The 25,000-nt window shown below is 46.1% G+C and overlaps 3 protein-coding genes across 5 annotated transcripts; 1 reads left to right on the top strand and 2 right to left on the bottom strand.

The window, feature by feature from the left end:
* Window positions 1-16,705: 16,705 nt before the first annotated feature.
* On the bottom strand, window positions 16,706-20,859 carry nkapd1 (NKAP domain containing 1). 3 transcript variants are annotated; one of them, XM_062520945.1, is made up of 6 exons: window positions 20,741-20,859; window positions 19,883-19,959; window positions 19,413-19,507; window positions 19,045-19,224; window positions 18,655-18,708; window positions 16,706-17,773 (listed from the first exon to the last, which is right to left on the bottom strand). In XM_062520945.1, the coding sequence occupies exons 2-6, from the start codon at window positions 19,949-19,951 to the stop codon at window positions 17,320-17,322; spliced, it is 852 nt and encodes a 283-aa protein (XP_062376929.1). In that variant the 5' UTR covers window positions 19,952-19,959; window positions 20,741-20,859; the 3' UTR covers window positions 16,706-17,319. The 3 variants fall into 3 exon arrangements, with proteins under 3 accessions (XP_062376929.1, XP_062376928.1, XP_062376930.1); XM_062520944.1 differs by having other exon boundaries at window positions 16,706-17,776; XM_062520946.1 differs by lacking the exon at window positions 19,883-19,959 and having other exon boundaries at window positions 16,706-17,776; window positions 20,741-20,852.
* Window positions 20,860-20,895: 36 nt separating this feature from the next.
* On the top strand, window positions 20,896-21,741 carry LOC134065856 (large ribosomal subunit protein eL24-like). Its single transcript, XM_062520948.1, has one exon. The coding sequence runs from the start codon at window positions 20,942-20,944 to the stop codon at window positions 21,416-21,418; it is 477 nt and encodes a 158-aa protein (XP_062376932.1). The 5' UTR covers window positions 20,896-20,941; the 3' UTR covers window positions 21,419-21,741.
* A 397-nt stretch (window positions 21,742-22,138) lies between these two features.
* cryaba (crystallin, alpha B, a) lies at window positions 22,139-24,416 on the bottom strand. Its single transcript, XM_062520947.1, has 3 exons — window positions 24,146-24,416; window positions 23,458-23,580; window positions 22,139-22,693 (listed from the first exon to the last, which is right to left on the bottom strand). The coding sequence occupies exons 1-3, from the start codon at window positions 24,329-24,331 to the stop codon at window positions 22,502-22,504; spliced, it is 501 nt and encodes a 166-aa protein (XP_062376931.1). The 5' UTR covers window positions 24,332-24,416; the 3' UTR covers window positions 22,139-22,501.
* Between the last annotated feature and the right edge of the window lie 584 nt (window positions 24,417-25,000).

The following is a 25,000-nucleotide window of genomic DNA, read 5'->3' on the forward strand; positions in this document are numbered from 1 at the left end:
GCACAAATGGCTTTGAAAAAACAAACCGGGGTCAACAAAAAGCTTCCTCTGTAGTGTGTGTCCATATTCATATCAGTGAGCAGATCCTTTGACAGGCCTTTATAAATAAATCATGTGCGAGAATAGAGACGTTTCTCCTCCGGTGTGCGTATGTATGCGACGCTCCTGCGGTCCCAGCTAGCCTCTGCTAGCGGCTCCTGCTGCGCGGCATCATAGTATCACCTCACTCGGAGGAGACACATTCTGGCTGGGGCTTCTCTCTTTTGTGTCTCTGTCTGTCAGTCTGTCAGTCTCTCTTTCTCTCTCTCTCTCTCTCTCTCTCTCTCTCTCTCTCTCTCTCTCTCTTTTTGTCTGCCTGCCCCTGGGTGTGTGCGTGTGTGTGTGTGTGTGTGTGTGTGTGTGTGTGTGTGTGTGTGCGCGTGTGTGTGTGTGTGTGTGTGTGTGTGTGTGTGTGTGTGTGTGTGTGTGTGTGTGTGTGTGTGTGTGTGTGTGTGGAGGTGTGTGTGCAGCACCTCTGTCTGGGTGGTCCTAGCCGACACCCTCAGTGTGTATGTGTGCGGTGCAGCATTTCTCACTCGTGCATGCTCGTGCATGTGTGTGATGCAGTGTTTCTAACCAGCGTGGTGTGTGTGTGTATGTGTGTATGTGTGTGTGGTGCAGTCTTTCTAACCAATATGTGTGCTACTGTGTGTCTAACCAGCGTGTGTGTGTGTGTGTAGGTGTGTGGTGCAGTCTTTCTAACCAATATGTGTGCTACTGTGTGTCTAACCAGCGTGTGTGTGTATTGTGTGGTGCAGTCTTTCTTACCAATATGTGTGCTACGGTGTTTCTAACCAGCGTGTGTGTGTGTGTGTGTGTGCGTGTGTGTGTTTGTGTGTGTGTGGTGCAGTGTTTCCAACCAATGTGTGTGCTACGGTGTTTCTAACCGGCGTGTGTGTGCGTGTATGTGTGTGTGTGTGTTTGTGTGTGTTCGTGTGTGTGTGGTGCAGTGTTTCCAACCAATGTGTGTGCTACGGTGTTTCTAACCGGCGTGCATGTGTGTGTGTGTGTGTGTGTGTGTGTGTGTGTGTGCAGCACCTCTGCCCAGGTGCTGTGCGATCTAAAGAGGCTGTGTGTGTGTGCAGGCACCTGGCAGATGAAAGCAGGTGGGTGGCGCTGCTCGGCCAGCCGGGTCGGGTGGCTGGTGCACCTCAACGGCTCCTGATGGGCAGGATAATGGAGGTAAACAACGGTGGCGCGACACACACTGACGTCAAGCGGTGTGTCACGGCTCACTAGCGACGTGAGCGCTCTGCTCCTCTCCTCCGACTCTACAAAACACACACACACAAACACACACACACACACACATGAATACACACTAGGAGTCTGATCGTCACACAGACTAACTTTACTGAGAGAATGAATCAGAGAGGGTGAGTCACAGAGAGAGAGAGAGAGAGAGAGGGATGGAGGGAGAGCGGGAGAGAGAGAGGGAGGGAGGGAGAGGGGGCAGGGAGGAAAAGAGAGAAATGGATGGTGTGAAGGAGAGCGATGCAGGTTGAGAATAGAAATGAGAAGAAGAGAGACAGACAGAGAAGAGGGCACAGAGCACCAAGTTAACAGGCATCCTGGAAAACAGCTGACTTGGACAGCACCACATGGATCTATTCCTGCTGACACTATCAGCTGATCCACTAACACACACACATACACACACACACACACACACACACACACACACACACACACAGGCATGAACACACACAAGCACACACACAGTCACACTCATACGCACCAACGTACGCACACACACACACACACACACACACACACACACACACTCACACACCTGAAGCTGAGCTTTTTTTTTGTTTGTGTGTGTGTGCATACATTGGTGCGTATGAGTGTGACTATGTGTGTGCTTGTGTGTGTTCATGTCTGTGTGTGTTAGTGTGTGTGTGCATGTGTGTTTTCGCTGAGATGCCCCAAGGAGTGTCTGGTGATGGTAGCGGTCGTCATGGATGGTCCGAGCGGAGGACACAGCATCGGCTCTCTGCAGAGGTGAGGTTTGCGTCAGGTTTGCGTGAGGAAGTGAGGTTTGCATTGCAGGAAGTGAGGTTTGCGTGAGCCTGCTGAGGCTCATGATGAACGCTGCTAACCAGCTGTGAGAGACAGACTGGGAAAGAAAAAAAGGAGGTGAGAGAGAGAGAGAGAGAGAGAGAGAGAGAGAGAGAGAGAGAGAGAGAGAGAGAGAGAGAGAGAGAGAGAGAGAGAGAGAGAGAGAAAAGATATAGGCCAGTAACCACTGCCAAAGGTGTGTGTGTGTTGGGGATGGGGATGGGGATGGGGATGGGGGGGGGGGGGGTCCTGTTCCAGGTGAATCATCTGTGAGGCAACAGTGCCCTCCCCAGTGTTGTGCTGGGTTGTTATGGTGATATTCAGTGGTAGCCCTGCCTGCTGGGCCCAAAGCGTTCTTTCTGTGTGTGTGTGTGTGTGTGTGTGTGTGTGTGTGTGTGTGTGTGTGTGTGTGTGTTCATGCGCGGCTGCCTTCCAGACAAAAGGGTGTGTGTGAGTACAGGCTGTCCCCTTCGTGCCGAGGCCCTGATGCACTGATGCTTCTGTGTGTGTGTGTGTGTGTGTGTGTGTGTGTGTGTGTGTGTGTGTGTGTGTGTGGGTGTGTGTATGTGTGCGAGAAGGAGACAGCACAACACATTCACCTCCACTCAGCTGGACCGGCTGAGGAGAGGACACTGTGGCCATGCTGCGTGTGTGTGTGAGTGTGTGTGTGTGTGTGTGAGAGAGAGAGTATGGGAAGCCGTACGGTGCAATAACATTGGAATAATGGAAATACACACTGAATGTACTTACACACACTGAAACATTGACACATTACACTGAAACATTGACACATTATACACTGTGCACTTTTACCACACTGAAAATGCTTGAACACACTGGATTTTCTGCCATACACACTGAATCTGTTTGCACCACACTGAAATCACTCGCCCAACACACTGGGTTTACTTGCACACGCACTGAAACTGCTTGCACCACACACTGAAACGTTGACTCATTATACACTGTGCACTTTTACCACACTGAAAAACGCTAAAAACACACCGGAAGTGCTCTTTTACCACACTGAAAATGCTAAAACACACTGAAACTGAAACGCCAACACACTGGGTTTACTTGCACACGCACTGAAAAACTGCTTGCACTACACACTGAAACATTGGCACATTATACACTGTGCACTTTTACCACACTGAAAAACGCTAAAACACACCGGAACTGAAACGCCAACACACGGAAGTTTCCGTCATACACACTGAATCTGCTGGCACCACACTGAAATCACTCGCCCAACACACTGGGTTTACTTGCACACGCTGAAACATTGACACACTTTATACACTGTGCACTTGTACCACACTGAAAATTCTTGAACACATGCACTGAAACTAGCCTACACTGAAATCACTCAAAGGGGGAGAGAAAGTTGAAGTTCTGGACTGATTATGAAATGCAGAAATTAACAAAAAGTGATAGGCCTACTATGAAATTAAATAAAGAGGTTTTAATCGTTTAATTTTTATCTGGTTGTTTCGAAAATAGAAAATAGTCAGATCTTCCAATCAGCGTAGGGCAAAGAAATCGCGCCTAAAAATGGGTGGATATAGAAAAAAAAAAAAAGAAACAACTGGCGCGATTTGTTTCTTTTTTCTATTTCCACCCCTTTTTGGCGCGATTTCTATTTGCTTCCGCTGATTTCCATTTCATTAATGATGGCGGAGTCAGCGAGGAACGGCGCATCCAGCCCCATGGATGCAGCATTGAGCATTTTAAGAGGGCTTTTAAGTTCCCCGTCATTGACTGGCACTATTGCCCAGTCTGTAGAAACCAATGTTAATACCAATGTAGACGCTAGCGTCTCACAACTCTTCAGACCTCAAACACAGCAACACAACACTGCCACAGCGCCTAGATTCCAGGCGAGGAGGTTTTCTTCCTGGAATTCCAAGACCAAAAAAAGGTAAGAAAACATCCTTTAGTCTGAATATATTGTTAGCTAGCCTACACGTTTCTCTAGGCTATGTTAATTTCCATGCCTAGCCCAGGCTAGCGTCAACTGACACGAAGATAGTTAGGCTACACTGCACCAAGTCAATAAAACAAATAGCATGGATGTTTTAACACCAGCGCTATAACTAACATTTTCACTGTAATTAACATTGTCTTATATAAGTCAGTATAGAAATTCAGGACACTTTTAAATTCTGTCACGTTTATGCAGACTGAGATTAATGTGGCTAGCTCTAAACTCCGCTAGCACGTTAACCATTCCTTCCGTGGGTGGTTTAGGTTGGAGTGCAAGGAAGATGCTGTATCGTTCATGCAGCGCTAGCTGGCTGGTCAGACTAGAGTGGAAGGTTCGGATCAAAGATCTGACATATTCAGAATAAGATACTCCCATGTAAACATCCTTTTCCGATTGCCTTAACCGGAATAAGGTCATTTTCAGAATAAGCATAACCGAAATAAAATAGGTGGAGTATTCCGGTGATATTCTGGTTATTTAGGTGCATTTTAGACATGTAAACACCTTATTCGGAATAATGACGTTCTATTGAAATATTCACGGTATTTCGTGACAATTAAGCACAGCATTATGTGTATAGCAGATGACTGAGGCAACAGCCTTGTGGTACTTCGGTGTTGAGGGTCAGTGTGGATGATGTCCTGTTGCCTATTTTAACTAACTGGGGCCTGTTGGTCAGGAAGTCCAGCACCCAATTGCATATGGGGCTGCTCAGACCTTAGGTCTCGAGCTTTAACACCAGTTTTGATGGTACAACAGTGTTGAAGGCAGAGCTGTAGTCAATGAACAGCATGACAGTGTTATTATTGTCCAGGTGAGCTAGAGCAGTGTGCAAGGCGATGGAGATGGCATCATCCACGGACCTGTTATGCTTGTATGGAAATTGAAGTTGATCCAGGAAACCAGGGACGTGTGTGTTGATGTAGGCTGCAACCAGTCTCTCCAGGCACTTCATCACTACAGATGTTAGGGCGATGGGCCGGTAGTCATTCAGACAAGTCACAGAGCTTTTCTTGGGCACTGGCACTATTGTTTTTTTTTTTAAACACAAAGGCACTGTGCACCAGGATAGGGACAAGTATTCGGTGAATGCATAGCGGAGGTGGTTAACGAGGTGTAGGTGTCATCAGGTAATAACTTAATTCATTTCAATCTCTCATTGGTTACTACAGTTTTCCTACTTGTTGTTTAAGAACAATATAATTTTAAGTGTTTGTTTGAATAGTAGCTGAAGTCTTAAGAGGATGAACTGTTTCTTTATTCAAAAAGATGGAAGGCTCAGCCATCGAAAGAGGGCAGGTCAGAGGACGAGGCAGAGACTGAAAGGGATACTTTAGATGAGTTAGTGGAAGCAGAAGAGGATGTGAGAGAGGATACACCCATGCCAGCAGTGAACTAATGTATGTTTGCTCTTTTTTTCCCCATTGCATTTCAGGGCAAAACAGTCGATTCACAAATCGTATCACAAAGATGTCATCCTTCTCCCCTCTCCATCCATTAAAACTGTGATGAGGCAGGGGAGGAAGCAAGAATTGCACCAAAACGGATATGTGCTAAACATGTTCGAGTTTGACAAATCGTGGGACGAAGCCACAGTTCTACGAAAGATTGCTGAGGCTTTCCACGCTAAACTCCCGGACAATGTTGTGTAGGTGAAATCCAAAGCTATACTCTAGATGAAATATGAAACTGTTTATAGTATATGAATGGTGGTGGTAGCATAGGGGTTAAGGCAGTGGTTCTCAAACTTTTTAATCTGATCAATGATAAAAGTCTAGATTAGCTTGTTTGTGTGTGTATTGTGAGACGGAGGTGCATGGCCGTAATTATCAATAAAGGAAGGTCATACCACCTGGTACTGTATGTCTTCATGACCCAGTAGTGGGGCGCGCCCGACAGTTTGAGAAACGCTGGGTTAATCCTGGGTGGGTTTGAATCCTGGCTGCCACCATTGTGCCTTTGAACAAAATTGTAATGGATTGGCTGAATTTAATTTCAGCCTGCTTCATGTTGTCCTCTTATCGCCTGGAGAATTGGAATACTGAATTCTGTTACTAGCAATTACCACGGTGGAAAAGAAAGGAGGCTAGTAGAGCAACTGAAGAGGTGGCGGCTCTGGCCGTTGTTATTTGCTGCCGCCTCGTTCATTAATTCTGTATAACAGCACACCTCGTCGGCCGCCATCCCTTACGAACTGCATGTGTAATATCCTTAATATCTTTTGTGGTTGACTCATCACTTGTTCACAAGCCTTACAAGTCTTTTCTTCTTTCAGTTTGCAGTTGCTCATGCCTTGTGGCAACCAATTGGTTGTTCCCTCCCTCTGCCGAGGCCAACAACTTGATGCGGCCCTCATACACAAGATATTCAATAGAGCTTGTGTGTATGTAAGGCCATCAGAGTGTCTTGAGGTGAGTTTGTTGTTGTTGTTGGTTTTGATTGTTGGTTAAGGATAAGGGTTAGGCCATTTGCGCCTTGGACTCAGCCTTTCAGAGGCATGTTGTCATGAATGTTCAAACACTATAGTAATTATTTGAGATTTAATCTCATGTTTAATGTTAAGCTTATTTATTCTACCCGAATGGGTGCGATATAGGTAATAAAAAGTCTTACATTTAGGTTTGACAATCCTGGGGGTACCCTGAGTTTGCCATGGAATGGCCCTTTTAAAGGGGGAGTTCAATGATGTGCCCTGTTGTTCCTGGCTCACTTAACTCTATTTGTAGAAAAAAGAACCAGAAAGCAAGTTGAAACATAGACTGAACAACAAACTTATAACTAATGTTATTTGAATTGGGCATAGCGAAATTAAACTGAAAGTATGTTACCTTGCCTATTTCACTTAGCGTTAGTTGGCGGTTCACTATTCTGTCTATGTATCAACATTTCTCATTCTTTTTCCTATGGCTATGGCTATGGCTATGGCTATGGCTATGGCTATGGTTATTTAGCAGACGCCTTTGTCCAAAGCGACATACAAATAAATAACAATACAAATTAAATTAACAGTGAACAATTACAAACTAGGGAGAATAGTAATATTATCAGTAAAACAATAATTTTAAGCACTAACCTAATGAGAAATAAAACAGTGAAATGAGAATAGCAATCAAATAAGTCACTCAGTTAATTATATATAATAATAATAACTAAAGCATGGTATGGCTAAATTTAAGGACAATAGCAAAATAAATTTCAAATTCTATCAATAGACAAATTATAACAAAACAATACATTATACAAATTTTCCTACCAACACAACTTGTTGAACAACAGGGCCATTGATTCACTCTGGATTTCTCCATTAACAAAGTGTTTTGTCTTAGATTCTTTGTCTTTTTTTTAAAGTCTTTTCTCAGTGACAATGAGGAGAGTGAGGAGGAAGTAGAGCACTCTGGTGACCAAAGCTTCTTTGAAGACCATGGTCAGAACCCTGGTCCCTCTGGCGTTCAGGGCCCGGATGAACGCCCTGGTCCTTCTGGCGTTCAGGGCCCGGATGAACGCCCTGGTCCTTCTGGCGTTCAGGGCCCGGATGAACGCCCTGGTCCTTCTGGCGTTCAAGGCCGCAATAATTATGGGGCATACATCGACCTCATTAGTGTCTTGTCAGGCGATGAAGACGAGGATGAGGATCTTTGTGCAGCGATTGCTGCCAGCATTGAAGATCAGAAGTAAGTGTGTTCTACCTGTTTTACTTTGTTTTTGTAATACTGTAGGTCTGGCCATGTGAGTTGTTGGTTTTTTTTAGGAGAAAAGTATGGGTTGTGGGCGGGCTGGGCATCAGTTTATCGGTTTGTTTTTTGTGTGAAGATAAAATGTTTTCCTTGTCTCTGACCTGTTTTGTCTCACACGGACACAGGACGCATGTCAGAAACTGCAGGATCTCCGCCCATATAGCCTCCTGTCAGTAACTTGTGTAACGAAAATAATAGCCTGCTACGCATCTGTTCTCTGTTGTAGCGGGTTGAGTAGGACTGGGTGTGTCATTTTGAGTAGTTTGGCTGTCATGATTGGTAGAGCTGGTGCGGGTGTTGAAAATCCTTGACCCGTGCATCACTACGTCAAAGAACTGAATAGGCTTCTACTGGGCCACTACATAAACCAGTCTGTGGAAAATTAGCTCAAGCTACATTGTAGTGTGAATTGAATATGAAAACAAGAAATAACTCTGTGTTGTTATTTATAGACACGCCAAGACTAATATCCCGCTCCGGGATATCTTGGAAGAGCTTGCGTCGAAAATCGACTATTCACGTCCCTGCCGATTCAGCATAAACAGGAGCAGTGTACTTGATGGTGCCTTCCGTGGATTTCGGAGGGTCACCTATAACCCCAACAACTGCATATGTGTCCGTTTCTCGGATGACCGGGGGATGAATGAGGAAGCCGTGGACCTGGGCGGGCCAAGGCGGGAATTCCTGCGGCTGTTAATTGAGTCCTTGGCCAGGTCCAGAGTGTTTGAAGGGGTGGATGGACACCTTAATCTTGCCCTGGATTGCACAGGTTTGTCATACCTATATGGTATACATGTAACTGTTTTACTGTAAATAGTTTAAGATTAATAACTAACCGCTCATATTCTTTTTCATGTAGCTGTCCGAGAGGACCAGTATTTCTTGGCCGGCCGTGCCATTTCTGTCTGCCTTGTCCATGGAGGTCCACCACCCCGCTTCCTGTCCCAAATCTTATTTGAGGCCATCATTGAGGGCCCCGAACAATGCAAGCCAAAGTTGGATGATGTGGTAGACTATGACCTGCGCAGCAAAATTGAACAGGTTTGAACAAAATGTTTTGTTGATGTGAGAGGTATACTCACTTTTGTGAGATACAGTATGTCTAATCAAAACACCGCTTTCTCATCATAAGACAAAGCTTATGTAACACTCTAGGAAGGCTTCTTTCTTAACTGTATATGCATAACTCCATTAAAACAAGGAGCCATTGTACACTGCTCTTACAGAAGAACTCTTATTTTAACCACTTTCTTTTGCCATTGTTGAAGATTCAAGAGTCAACAACGCTGGACGAACTAAGGAGTGCCATTGAGCCGCTAGCTGACTATTTGGCAAATGCAGGATGCTTGCACAGGGTTGAATCGGTGATGGATAAAATTCAACTGGTTGAGGACATTTTGCATTTCCAAGTAATACAGCGTGTCCAGGGACCTTTTGAAAGGTATTTATTTGAATGGACTATACAAGCTGTACAGATCTTGTGTTATTTTTCAGCATCTTTAAAGGGATAGATGACCTTTTGTTTGATCATCCATCGCACCCGTATGAAGATCTCCACACACTGCTCAAAAAGGGAACACTGGTTCATCAGAGTATAGCATCAAGTCAGTCACACTTGTGGGATAAAGACCTCTGAAGTTCGCCTACAAAAAAGCTTTGCCCAAATAAGGAGATCTGGTATCTTGAGATTTTTTCTATGGGAAAATAACATGGGGATTTTCAATTATCGCACCTGTTAAACTCTCACGGGGATGATGACATTGGAAATGCAGACGTTTTTCGCTACACAGTTTTGTCCACTACCGTCTAGTGGATACTGTGTAGGTGAAGACGGCACAATTTGATCTTTGCTACCCCAGAGCTAACTTACAATGCAACTTGCCATAGGCAGTTAGCTTCAATTAACTCCCGGATCTCCTTATATGGGCAAAGATAGCAGCTTTGGATCCTTTTTGTAGGCGAACTTCAGAGGTCTATTGATCTGGACAGTTATGTAACCAAGGTGGTTGTGAATCAGGTTCACCTGCTTTGATGTCAACATTACTACAGGTGTACTACAGGGCCAGAGACAACCCCAAAACAGTAATGGCTTTACAGGTGGTGGCATCTTTATCTTTCTTGACTGGTTTTTCACTAGCTTTGCATTTGGTTTGGGTCAGTGTTACTACTGGTAGCATAAACCAGTATCTGGAGCCTACAGGTAACAGGTACTCCAACTCCAGAATGGCACACCAATGCTTTCCATTGCCAGAAAGATTGCTGTGACCTCCAGCAGATCACTGGTGTGAATGTCTCAGACCACACTGTCAGAAACAGACTTCATGAGGGTGGCTCATGCCCTGTTCCATACCCTCCAAGGGTATGCCTCCCCAGACCACTGCTGACCCACCACCAAACCGGTCATGCTGAATGATATTGCGGGCAGCATAACATAAGAAAACATATTATGAACTGATAATGCAGTAAGATACTATATTTCTGTTTTTACAGGTTCAGAGAAGGCCTCAAGACACTTGGGGTACTTCAAAAGCTACAAATGAATCCTGAGTCTTTTCGTGAAGTCCTATGCCACAGCAAAATCCACTTGACAAGTGAAATGATGGACGTAATGTTTGACATAAAATGGTCAGGACCACCTGGAAGCAATCATATGGCCACAGAATCCCACATCGTGGCATTTTGGAGGGATTATCTGCAAGATTCAGAAGGTAGGCTTTGTGTTGGCTCAAGATGGATTTAGAATGGGGGCGGGAGGGGGAGTTGTTACTTCGTTATTACATTGAGACATATGATATAGAAACAGTGTGTAGTTTCATCTGAGTGCTGGTATGATGACTATCAATCGTTCTAGTACTAATACTGCACATTCTTTTCTCTCCAGAATCAGGGGAGAGCACTACATTGCAAGATATTCTCCAATTTGCAACCGGGTCAAATGAAGTCCCCCCTATTGGTTTTTCCCCACGGCCCTCAGTCGAATTTTTACATTCAGGGGGGAAATATCCCATTGCGAATACGTGCGTAAACTGTCTTCGGTTACCAATTCATTCCTCCTACGCTTCCTTTCGGGAGGCTATGGACTTTGGCATAAGAAATACACAAGGCTTTGGGATGGCGTAGTGTGTGTGTGTGTGTGTGTGTGTGTGTGTGTGTGTGTGTGTGTGTGTGTGTGTGTGTGTGTGTGTGTGTGTGTGTGTGTGTGTGTGTGTGTGTGTGTGTGTGTGTGTGTGTGTGTGTGTGTGTGTGTGTGTGTGTGTGTGTGTGTGTGTGTGTGTGTGTGTGTGTGTGTGTGTGTGTGTGTGTGTGTGTGTGTGTGTGTGTGTTGGGAGAGAGAGAGCGAGTATGTGTGTGCACGTGCGTTGGTAAACCAAAGCGCTCAAGGGGGTTCCTTATCGAGGTGGGATGACAGCTTGGCACAACATCTTTTTCTAGCAGTGAGACCAATGGTCTTCTCCCTGTTAACGTTCCAGATCTTTCCAGTTCAGCCGTAGGATCATGGGAGAGGTGCTAGACAAAGAGATGCAACCATAAAACAAATTCGTACAGTTATCTGCAGCAACAACAAAATATCCATCCTCTTTGCTTCTGGTTGATGGAAAACAATGGTGCTTGGTGTTATCTAGCATATTTTATGCTACATGTTGTTTGCATAATCTTATTTTATGCTACATGTTTAGAAAAACATGCCTCGTTGTGTGTAAGTTTGACCATTTTTTTTTTATCTTATTTTATTTTTTTAAAAAAGGTAAACGGTTTGGGAAAAAATGTTGAAATCTTCTTCTTGAAATGGCCTAATACTGCAATTTGTCATATACTTTTAAAATATTTGCAGCTGTAGCCTATGCATTGAAGCATATGTTAACATGTGTTTTTTTTTTTATACATGGCAATTTATGAAATAAAAACAAATGGTTAGAAATGGTTGTAAACATTTTTATAGTACATATAGCCTGAACACTAAGACATTAACACTTACAGGCTTTAAGGCAAACCTGTCATTACCTTTCCCTAAGGAGCACACCCTGTAGTAACACCCCATAGTAACTGTTTTTTTACACTGCATGAGGATCTGTTTGCAAACCAACAAATAGGAACCAATGATGAGCAATTGCAAAGAGATATGCTAACTGATAAGGTAATAAACACTTTTGGAATTGGCTCCTCATGAACTTGCACGTAGCATATGTAGGCTACTAAGAAGTATAGGGACAGCCAAGAGAGCCATAATCTAGTCATTAGTGTGTGTCATTTGTAAAAAATTGACTAATGTAATGAAAAGGTTTATCCCAAAGTTCCCATCTTCACTAAGAGGATTAATAAACTGGCGGATCTGCATCACGGTAGGGTGGTTAACCTCAAAAATGTTGTCAGGCACTGAAATGCCTTCCAAATCTGTAGGCCTTGCTGTTACATCATTGGGTGTCTCATCTAGAGGTTCCAGCACGCTGTTGACACCGGTGACATCTTGTCCCATGTTTGATATGACACCCCTGAACCACAACTGCAGTGGTGTCCTGCTGTTCTCTGTAGACAGGCCGTGGTTATTCCACTGACTCCGGAACTGTCTTACGGACCTCTGAATACGTGGTAGGAACACATAGTGTAGTGCAAACAGGTGTAGTTCTGATAGTGAGTCCAGTATGTTCTGCGTTTCCATAAATCTAAACAGATCAGCATAAAAGTACGACACAACTCGGTTTAACTCTCCCCACAGCCTCTCTATGCGTTGATTGTGAACACTGCGACCCACGATTACGCTCCTCCTGTGAGATCCTCGCATTCGAAGCATAAACCGCGCAACCTCCATGTTCTCGGTTCCACGATCACACCTAACCCTCGATGGCAACCCAAAGTTGCGTACCCCCTCCTGGAATAGTCCGAGAACGCTGGATCCCCGGTTGTTGGTTAAGCACTCCAAGTATATGATGGTGCGGCTGTAACCATCAACACATCCATGGAAAACCATACGCCAGCTGATCAGTTTATGATTACCATCAATGTGCCTGTAAACAATATGAGAAAGGAACGATACAAGGGAAGTGTTATTAGAAAAATACGTGCTCAAACTATATGTTTACATAGTTCAACATGTTATTTCACCGTGATTCTACCGTGGGTTGTTTCTACGTGTTTGGGGGCATCACTCATCCACGTTTAAATGCCCTTAGCTTGCCTAGTTACGGGTTGCTAAACCACGATTGGCCTGTGTCTGTTTTAGGGCGTGGCTTTGGAATGTAGTGAGATTATCGAAATAAATTATGTTGGTGCTGCCGCCCCTCAACATTGGGCTGTAACAATATTCGTAGCCACACCGCCTGAATGATAATCGGGGTCTGGATTTTCTATGCGATTTACTACTAGCCTACATACCATAGTTAATTTGTAGCCCACTACATACCATAGCTCATTCGGTGCTCTCACGGTATAAATCCTACGGCGAATTGTCCGTCTGTGGCGCACACATCTTCCCACAGGATCCAAGAACTGCAAGGCCTCCCTCACTCTCCAGCGTTGGATGCGGAGCCCCATCCCGAGCAGACTGCCCCGCACATAAGTTTCCCCAGCGTTGGGCGTGTCTCTTAGTATTAGCTGAATGGCAGACCTCAAACCCTCCGGAGATGTGTCCGAGTACTCTATGGGTGAAATGCCTAATCTTTCTCGGTGACGGAATAGGGTGGCACGATTTATGCCGAAAAGAGACGCAATGCCTTGCCAGTTATAGCCTAAGTCCAGACACAAACTGATCTGAGCTGAGGTCAGATCGTACCGTGGTCGACCAGGCATCCCTGTTGCTACAGTGGGTGCAGTGGCTGGGCCACCAGAACTTCCCCGGCCTTCAACTTCAAGCAGGATGGCGTCAAGGTGTTGGCATAAGAGCTCTAGAGTGAGCAAACACTCTCTGGCTTCCTCGCCACCATTACTCCGGACAGCGACGGCGATGGTCCGTACCGTTGATGTATGTGCGGCTAACTCTTCATGGAGCATTGCAGTCGGGTCGGCCTGAATGGCCTCAAGACAGTGCAAGGTACCGACAAATATATCCACAATATCCTCTGGGTTTGCGTGAACAAAACAGGACATGGACACCACAAACCATACACATTTCCACATTTTGTCTCTGCAGATGGGGACTAAATCGATGGCTGCTGATCGGATAATATAACTTCCTGTTAGGCTACTATACTTAACTTCCAGTCGCACTGAAAACACTCTGTATTAACACATTTAATCAATAAAATATTTGTGTTTTTTCAATGTGTCAATGTTTCAGTGTGTGCAAGTAAACGCAGTGGGTTGGGCGAGTGATTTCATTGTGGTGCCAGCAGACTCAATGTGTATGACGGAAACTTCCGTGTGTTGGCGTTTCAGTTTCAGTGTGTTTTAGCATTTTCAGTGTGGTAAAAGGGCACTTCCGTGTGTTGGCGTTTCAGTTCCGGTGTGTTTTAGCGTTTTTCAGTGTGGTAAAAGTGCACAGTGTATAATGTGCCAATGTTTCAGTGTGTAGTGCAAGCAGTTTTTCAGTACGTGTGCAAGTAAACCCAGTGTGTTGGCGTTTCAGTTTCAGTGTGTTTTAGCAGTTTCAGTGTGGTAAAAGGGCACTTCCGGTGTGTTTTAGCGTTTTTCAGTGTGGTAAAAGTGCACAGTGTATAATGAGTCAATGTTTCAGTGTGTAGTGCAAGCAGTTTTTCAGTACGTGTGCAAGTAAACCCAGTGTGTTGGCGTTTCAGTTTCAGTGTGTTTTAGCAGTTTCAGTGTGGTAAAAGGGCACTTCCGGTGTGTTTTAGCGTTTTTCAGTGTGGTAAAAGTGCACAGTGTATAATGAGTCAATGTTTCAGTGTGTAGTGCAAGCAGTTTTTCAGTACGTGTGCAAGTAAACCCAGTGTGTTGGCGTTTCAGTTTCAGTGTGTTTTAGCAGTTTCAGTGTGGTAAAAGGGCACTTCCGGTGTGTTTTAGCGTTTTTCAGTGTGGTAAAAGTGCACAGTGTATAATGAGTCAATGTTTCAGTGTGTAGTGCAAGCAGTTTTTCAGTACGCGTGCAAGTAAACCCAGTGTGTTGGGCGAGTGATTTCAGTGTGGTGCCAGCAGATTCAGTGTGTATGACGGAAACTTCCGTGTGTTGGCGTTTCAGTTCCGGTGTGTTTTAGCGTTTTTCAGTGTGGTAAAAGTGCACAGTGTATAATGTGTCAATGTTTCAGTGTGTGGTGCAAGCAGTTTCAGTGCGTGTGCAAGTAAACCCAGTGTGTAGGGCGAGTGATTTCAGTGTGGTGCAAACAGATTCAGTGTGTTCAAGCATTTTCAATGTGGTAAAAGTGCACAGTGTATAATGTGTCAATGTTTCAGTGTGTGTAAGTACATTCAGTGTGTATTTCCATTATTCCAATGTTATTGCACCGTACGGCTTCCCATAAGAGAGAGAGGAGAGGACACTCTAGCCATATTTAATCTCATTTCAGCCAGGGCCTCTGCAGCATGGGACCGTTTAATCATTCACAGGCACAGCGACTTGGACACACACTGTGTGTGTGTGTGTGTGTGTGTGTGTCTGTGTGCGCCAGGCACTTCATTAACACACACACAGATACACAATGTTCTGTTCGTCACAAGCAACCTCTGTTTAGTTCAGATCAGTGTGAAAGCCTGTCAACACAAAGAGTGACACGTAACACACACACACACACACACACACATACACACACACACACACACACACACACACACACACACACACACACACACACACACACACACACACACACACACACACACACACACACACACACACACACACACACACACACACACACACACACACACACACACACACACACACACACACACACACACACACACACACACACACACACACACACACACACACACACACACACACACACACACACAGCGTCCCCTCACCAGGGTGGGCACGAGTGGTCATACACCGGCTCTGTTATGTCACAGCACAGGGCCTCGCCTAACTCTGGGGCTGTGGTCATCCTCCACTGAGGCATGGCCCATCGTAACGGACATCAGGGCTCAGTGCTGGATGACATCATACCTGCCTGATGCACCCTGGGAAATTTTCACAGTGCAAATGCGCCGTCTACCGTCAGGCCTCCACTACAACAAGTCTCTACCCCCATCCCATCTGCAGTGTGTGTGTGTGTGTGTGTGTGTCATAAATCAGGACAGGTCAGTCATATTCACCCGGGATGGATAGCATATTCTCTGCTGGAGTAAAAAAAAGAAACCATCCTTGACCTTGAGGAGAGACCATATCGTGATTGATTTTAGACACCAGAGAGGCTGGTCATCAAACTGCCGCCCACTGGAAGTGGATGTGAACTCCAGAGGGTCAGCAGATGTCAGATCTCCAGACTCGAAGTCCGCTTATCTCCCAGTCCCCTGTGGACCAGAGCACAGATTAGACTCCTCTTGACTACTGCTCACACACGATGTGTGTGTGTGCCGTTTGAGCGCACTTCTGCGCAGAACAACACTGCCACCTTCTGGACACTCTCCTGAAGTACATATAACGGACAGAGGGAATGATCGCTGGAGGCTTGAATCTTTTGCTGCAGTTGTTTGCTGCTCACACAAGGTGTGAGAAACCTACGTTTGTCAACTAAAAAGGTTTTTGCATCCCTGTTAGTTACGTCAGGAGACCAAAGTTGGTCCAAACTGCACTTCTAAATCCAGTATTCCAGATGAACGTTAGTGTGTGTGTGTGTGGTGAATCCCTCAACAGTTATCTGCAGTTCCCACTTCACGACCCTGATGGCGATGAAGTCATTTTTATCTTAATTTAATATGTGATGATGAATTCCTTTAGGGTTAGAAAAAAAGATAACACTCAGAGACACAACACCTTAAAATGCTTTAAAAATAGCTGTAAAAATATGCTGTGATTTATTTGACTTTCATTTGTAGGCGGTCACACCAGGCTGATACATGATGTTGATGCCCGTTTTCACTTGAAACTGTAGGGAGGCTTAAAATGTCCTATTTTCACTAATAGACTGTAGTCTGAATGTCCCAAGCAAATCCTCCCCACTCTGGACTGCTGAGGTAGACTCCTTTAGGTGTTCTTCCAGATTGTTCATGATTTATCACAAGCACCAAAAATAACTTACAAAAAAAACCTTGACACAAAAAACTAAAAAAATCTTTAAAAATACAACTGCTTTGTTCAGGTCCACATGTGTCAGAACAGGGAGTGATGAGAGGGAGAGAGATATTGTGTGGGTCTGTATGTGTGTGTGTGTGTGTGTGTGTGTGTGTGTGTGTGTGTGTGTCCGTCCCTGAGGATGAAACAAGCCTTGATGACACAGCTGCTGAAGTCATCAGGTGTTACACACCACACATTAAACTATGCCTCTGAGTAAGGACACAGGAGTGTGTGTGCGTGTGTGTGTGTGTGTGTGTGTGTGTGTGTGTGTGTGTATGTGTGCGTGTGTGCGTGTGTGTGTGTGTGTGTGTGTGCGCGAGAGAGAAACAGTCTCAGTCGTCGGAGCTCTCGTCCGTCTTCTCCCCGTCCGCAGCCTTCCAGTTCTTTCTCTTCTTGCTGGGCCGCTCCTGGTGGGAGTCCGAGTTGCGTCTGTGTCTGTGCCTCTTCCTGCGTCCGCCTCCGCCTCCGCCTCCGCGTCTCTCCCTCTCCCGCTCCCCCTCTCCCTCGCTCTCGCTCTCCTCCGAGCTGCTCTCGTCCTCTCTCCTCTCTTTCCGGCGCACCTTCCTCTTCTCCTCCTCTCTCCTCCTCCTCTTCCTGCGCGCCTCCCCGTCCGAGTCCCCGGAGTCCGAGTCCGACGTCTCCGCCCTCCGCTGCTTCTTCTTCTCCTTTTTCCTCTTCTTCTTCTTGGAGGACTTGCTGGAGTGCTTCCTGTGGTCGGCCTCGCGGCTGCTCTTGCACTTCTTCTTCTTGTGCCGGACGTTGTCGTCGCCGCCGCTGCTCTCGCCCCTGCTGCGGAACATGGAGACGTGGGCAAGAGCCAGGACAGGAGGGGAGAACAGAAGGGAGAGAGAGAGGAATAAGAGGATGAACAGATAGAGACAAAGCAGGAGGGAGATGAAGAAGAATGGGAGGATGAACAGATAGAGACAGAGAAAGAGGAATGGAGGATGAACAGATAGACAGAGCAGGAGGGAGAGAAAGAGGAATAAGAGGATGAACAGATAGACAGAGCAGGAGGGAGAGAAAGAGGAATGGAGGATGAACAGATAGAGACAAAGCAGGAGGGAGATGAAGAAGAATGGGAGGATGAACAGATAGAGACAGAGAAAGAGGAATGGAGGATGAACAGATAGACAGAGCAGGAGGGAGAGAAAGAGGAATAAGAGGATGAACAGATAGACAGAGCAGGAGGGAGAGAAAGAGGAATGGAGGATGAACAGATAGAGACAAAGCAGGAGGGAGATGAAGAAGAATGGGAGGATGAACAGATAGAGACAGAGAAAGAGGAATGGAGGATGAACAGATAGACAGAGCAGGAGGGAGAGAAAGAGGAATAAGAGGATGAACAGATAGACAGAGCAGGAGGGAGAGAAAGAGGAATGGAGGATGAACAGATAGAGACAGAGCAGGAGGGAGATGAAGAAGAATGGGAGGATGAACAGATAGACAGCAGGAGGGAGAGAAAGAGGAATAAGAGGATGAACAGATAGACAGAGCAGGAGGGAGAGAAAGAGGAATAAGAGGATGAACAGATAGACAGAGCAGGAGGAAGAGAAAGAGGAAACAAGAGGATGTACGGATGAGCGCACACATTTCCAACAAATCAGCAAATTTAATATCCTCAATGCAATGATTAGATGACACCATCATGTGAGCGTTGGACCTACCCATCTGATTTAAACTCCTCAGGGTAGAGTTCCTTAAAACCACTGTGGCCCCACCTGCATCAAAACACACACTTAGTTTAGGCAAAAGAATGAGCACACCTCACATACATAATCTCTACACGCCTCACACAATTGGTTAGGCTATGTCATTGTAGGCTAATGACAAGACTAGTTGTCACAAAACCAAACTTGTTGGCACAACACCAAATTATTTTTTAGGCTGAGTTGCACTTAAAGAGACAGACTGATCAGAAATGCTAGTTCAGTGGTACTTTTGCACTATCAATATACTGTGCGACACTAGATGAGACTTGATCAGCAGCATTTGTGGACCTCCAGAATAAAAACAAATAAGCTCACACGCATGCATACACACACACACACACACACCTGTCTGGATCGTTGGCCTCAAACTCATAGAGCTTTCGTGTCCAGTACCGCGCCTCCCGCTCGTCTCGGTCAGAGAGTGGTCTCCCCCTCTCGTGTCTCTCGGACAGGCGATCTCGGACCCCTCCTCTGTCACGCGACGGCGACGAGTCGTCCTCATCGCGGTCGCAGTGCATGTAGCCCCTAAAACACAATCACACAACCAACAGCTCTTTATTGCTCAATCCTCCAATTGCACCTGTCTGTAGGTGAGCTGCACCTCTGGCTCTCGTGCACCTATCAGCAGGTGAGCTGTAGCAGCGCTAGCTCTCGTACACCTGCCCGTAGGTGCAGCTCTAACTCTAAAGTGAGATGTGCAGGTGTGACTTCACCTGGCAGTGGAGGGCGGTTTGCGGCTGGAGTGGTCAGATGGCGGTACGTGCTTCTCTCGGCCCCTCAGCTTCCACATCTCCGACTCCTCCTGAATCTGTTACATTTACATATGTTCCTTTATCCACAGCGACTTACAGAAATGAGGAAAAAAACGTTCAAGCCAGAATGCAGAGGAGACCTTAGGTAGCAATTAGTACTACATCAATCAATACTGTTACTAGAGGATGAGAGTGCAGAAGTTTTAAAGAACGACTCAAACTGAAGTCGAAAGAGAAAGTGGTAGAAGAGGGAGGAGGTAGAGGAGGAAATACAGGGAAGTGGATGTTAGAAGGTGTGGTAGGTGTGTTAGGAGAGGAGGAAGGCTGTCAGAGAAGGCAGGTGACAGGTGGCGAACAGGGGCATTGAAACTTTGAGGTGGCCATAAGTTACAACAACAGCATCCAGTTACAGATTTCATCAATGTGCAAACCTTGTTGTGTATGTCTGTGTGGCGGATGACGTTTCTGAGCAACTTTTTGCCAAGGGACGCGCCTGCCATGATGGCACCTAAAAATAAGGACATGGAAGTCACTCGAGCATTTTCACAGCATAGCCTAAAACAATCCGAATTGTGTGTCGTCTTAGGACATGGCATCTTTCTTTTGACAGTTCTCCTTACAGAATGCATCATTTTCAAAGATCATTGAATGTAAAATGCATGACTGTTTCCGTGATCAACTGTTTCTCTTTCTTTTGATACACTCACATGTCAAGCCTTGAGTTTGAAACACGCAAAGGCCAATTATTTTGAATTATGTAAATGGAGTGATTCCTTTAATAAAGTATGATATTATAAAACTGGGTGTTGGTGCGTCTTATTGCTTCCCAGGCCTGCCTCTGCATCTTTACCTCTCAAGGAACATAGCTCGACCTTATATTAGACTACGAGACACTCATTTTCAAATACCAAAACAAACAATACGTGACACAGACAGGCCAAATCAAAACGGTAAGAGTTAAGTTACTACGTGGCTACATCATCACTCACATGCTAATGTCACCAGAAATGTTCTAAGCTAGAGCAAAGTTATACGTTTGTCATTAAAACACTCCAACATAATGTTTATATGTATTGCTAGTTAGCTAGCTACCAATGTCTTAAGACACTCAAGATTGGCAAAAATAATACTTCTAATCTCTTCGTAACGTTGCTATGCTATGTTATGAAAGGGGCTAGCTGCAGTGATTCTCTTGGAGCCAACTGGCTGGCTAGGCTACGCGACGTAGATTTGGCTGTATTACACACGACTCTGTAATAAAATGAGCACCTTCTGCTTGCGATACTTACGCTAAAATTTCACTGAAACTGTGACAAAAACGTGTTTCGTTGAATTGCTGACCATAAATGATTAGAGGAAGAAGTAAGCTAACTGATTATCCATCTAAGCCAATCACTTCCGCTTACCTCTGTGACAACGGAAACACGTGGTACTGCTTTGGACTACCCATAATCCTTTCCCTCTTTCCTGACTGATTTTTCGCTGCCACGATGAAAGTCGAACTCTGTAGCTTCAGTGGTTACAAGATTTATCCCGGCCATGGCCGACGATATGCCAGGATTGACGGAAAGGTCTTCCAGTTCCTGAACGCCAAGTGCGAATCAGCTTTCCTGGCCAAGAGGAACCCCAGGCAGATCAACTGGACCGTTCTGTACAGGCGGAAGCACAAGAAGGGCCAATCTGAAGATGTGGCTAAGAAACGCAGTCGCCGGGCTGTCAAGTTCCAGAGGGCCATCACCGGTGCCTCCTTGGCCGATATCATGGCGAAGAGGAATCAGAAGCCCGAAGTCCGGAAGGCGCAGAGAGAGCAGGCGATAAGGGCCGCAAAGGAGGCAAAGAAAGCCAAGCAGGCTACGAAGAAGCCGTCAGCTGCATCAGGTGCAAAGGCTCCCGCGAAGGCAGCTCCTAAACAGAAGATCGCTAAGCCAATGAAAATGAATGCACCCCGTGTTGGAGGAAAGCGCTAAGGTGTTGATTGAGCTGGTTATTCATAAAGGGGGGAGAAATGGTGACTCGGACTCTCAGTTTTCTTGGTGTATTGCATCCGTTGTGCTATTGATGTTATAGTCACTTTATTTTGTGGTCTGATGTAGGCCTATGTTATTAACAAATTCCAAGAGTAGACTAAGGCTACCATCACTTAGCCTAATATAAAAATAAGAGCTGTTAAACACTAGATCAGTGTTTTCATCAATTTGTCATGACTTATGAATGTTGAATAATTCTCATGTAGAATAATTCTCAGGTTCAATTTTGGAACCATACCAGCAATAAACCAGACTTCTCCAAAGCTTGATTTAATTGACTTTATTCACAAACCATCAATCAGTTTCAAGCAAAGTCCAAGCAGCTACAAAAAGGAGAGCACAGTTAGATCCACACAGACATGGCAGATTGAGGCCAGTTAACCATACAACCGGAGCCCACAGGTGAAACTCCATGCATGCACCCCTCTTTACTCCCTCTCTGTAATACTCTCTCACATCAGATCATGACAGTGACACATCTTCCACTGTGGTTCCCTTCATATACCTTAGCAGTCACTTGAGGCGACCCACATCACACAGATGCCCTGGTGGCGGTGGCAGCGCCAGGCTTTTGAGTCCTGCCAGTCCCCCTCCCCGCCCCCCCTCCCCACATTCTTCACTCCCACCCCCCCCCCCCCCCCACCCCGAAGGCAAACCTCCTCTTTCTCTCTCTCTTTCTTTCTCTCTCTCTGCACCCATGCTGTGCATTTTGCCTCTGTGATTCACTGCTGATGACACCTTAGCACACACAGCACGGTGTGCTCTAGTTCTGCTGACTCAGGTGCACACAGGGTGGTACTGTTGGACAGAAATATAGAAAAAGTAGACAGTTGTAGACTTTATCGTTATAGACGCTTATAGATCTTTTTTTTTTTTTAGATGTGACTGTTACTGACGTAAAGGCTTTGTGGTTAAAGGCATGGCTCTCTAGGCTGTATCCACTGAACGCTGAGCAACGTGTGGGTGGGAAGTAAGAGCGCAGACGTTGCCGCGACGGACAGGCAGCTCTGGAGGGGGGGGAGACTACTTCTGCGCTGGGGCCTTCTCCTCACAGGTGATGGGGATGTTCCGCTCTGGAACGTCCGTCAGGCTCCGGGGGGCGGAGATGCTGAGAACCCCGTCGGAGGACAGGCAGGAGGTGAACGCTCCGGGATCAACGCCCGCTGGAATCTTGTACTTGCGGAAGAACTCTCTGGACACGTAGCCATGCTCGTCCTGCTGACAGAAAGGGCCACAAAGGGTCACAACTCACACAGGCCAGCAGACACTCAATCTCACACAAATGATGTCCACATGAATGATATTCTCATTGGGTGCCTCTCATGTAAAGTTTATCGGTCCTCCCTCGCTCCTCGGGCCTCGATCCTCACTGATCTACATAAAGAAAGAGACGAAGGGACAGACTATCGTTGTTGCCGCCCCATCATTCTTTATGTAGATCAGTGAGGATCGAGGCCCGAGGAGCGAGGGAGGACGTATAAACTTTACATGAGAGGCACCCATAGAAATGACAACACATGCATAGCGTTACAGATATTGTTGATGAACATATGTCTAATGGTCATTTTGATCATGATGGAAAAGTGTTCTGCATTTAAAGGAGTCAGTAGTCATCTGCAAAAGGTATTAAATGTTGGGATAATCAGAGGTTTTTGTTTTTTTTTTCACTGAGGAAGAGAACAGAAGAGAGGGAGCAAAATAGAAAGAAAGCAACAGAAAAGAAAGAGAATACAATAGAGAGAAAGAAAAATCAAGCAAAGTGGATGAGCTAAAGAAAGGAAAGAGGAAAAATGAGGGAGTAGGAGACTACATTGCAGTGGAGTATCAGACAAGTGTTTCTATCAGATTCAGAAATAGAATTGAAGATGTGTTAATAATGTGTGTGTGTATGTGTGTGTGTGTGTGTGTGTGTGTGAGCTGATGGTGTGTGTACCCGTGTGTACCTCGGAGGACGAGAAGCCCAGACCTCGTGGGCGTACCTGTCGTTCCTCATGCCTGCCGTGCACCTCCACGTAGTCGTCGTTCACCTTCACCGTCAGCTCCTCGGGGGAGAAGTGCTTCACGTCCAGGTTGATCATAAAGCGATCTTTATCTGAACGCATCTGTGTGTGTGGACACAAGACAAGTCAGCCATCACTCAGTCAGCAGTGCAGGGCAGGCCTCAGTAGTCAGGCTGGACATGATTTACAAACGACTGCTGATAATACACTCTTCCCAGCATGTGTATAGAGCATTAACTTACTTACAGTACTTGATGGAACTTGGTGGATACAACTTGATGGAAGTTTTCAGAGTATATTTGAAAGCTTGACTTTAAGTATCAATTTAACATGATACCAGAATACATTTCATTGATTGAAACAAGCCATTTATGATGGAGCTGTTTGTTTAATAAAGTTTAGTGCCTAAAAGTAATGTGAGTAAGCAAATATATGTGTTATGAGTACATATGTTGTGTATTAGCCACATTGTGTATAAGCCACAGCCCACAGGACAGTGTCTTGTGCAATTTGAAAGAAACATAACCATATTAATACCATATTAACTTCCCCGGTGTATTAACCTCATAGCTCTAGACATTTTGCAAAATCAATGCATAAGCCGCAGCGAATAGTTGGGAAATAACAGTAAAACATTTTTGCGATGTTTGAGGTTGCTATTGCCTACCTCAGAGAAACCGCTGTCCATCCAGTTGCGCATGTAGAAGGGGCGGTTGAAGAACATGGAGAAGAAGGGGGAGAACATGTCTCCGTCGGGAATGTGCTCTCCGAAGAACTGGTCGTAGATGCGGCCGGGGAAGTAGCTGGGGAAGAAGGGGCGTCTGAACCAGGGGTGCTGGATGGTCACGTCCATGCTGAGTGCTGTCCGGTGCTCTGTGGTTCTGTGCGGTTCTGTGTGGAGCAGGTGGTCCTGGTGCGGAGAGGCTGTGTGGCCCTGGACTCGTCCCCCTCGTATTTATCCTCCTCTGGGCCGGGCCGGGCAGCCTCGCCCTCCCGTTGATCACTCTCCAATAATGATGTCAAGTGTTTGGTCTCTTCCTGCCCCGCCAGGCTGCGCTCCCCCCGCATGTGGGCCGCGGCTGGGCCAGAGGGGCACGGGTATCAGCTCATCTGGCTGCCCTGCCCCAGCCCCGCTACGGGGCATCAGATGGGATACCCTGCTCGCCAATCACAGCCCTGGATTACGGCTGGGGATTTTGAATTGTGCTGATGTCCTCCCTGTTCATCGTGCTGGAAACATTCTTGTCTCGCTGGAAGCGCTCGGAGCAGCGCGCCCTCCGACTTGGCATTCGCCCCGCCGCAGTGCCATGCCAAGGGATTCTCAAACCGGGCAGCGCCGCCGGATGTGACCGACTCCTCCTCGCCGGGCCGGGGGTAGGCCGAGGCCGCTGGCCAGGCTCAAGCAGAAGGAGGCCATCATGGACGACAGGAACGAGCGGAGGCGATTGGATGATAGCCGGTCAGCAGGATGAGTCAAAGGGGAGGGATATCTGTGCTGACTTTAAGCTGGTAAAACTGCCCT

Source organism: Sardina pilchardus, chromosome 19, assembly GCF_963854185.1.
Source record: "Sardina pilchardus chromosome 19, fSarPil1.1, whole genome shotgun sequence".
NCBI lineage: Eukaryota > Metazoa > Chordata > Actinopteri > Clupeiformes > Clupeidae > Sardina > Sardina pilchardus.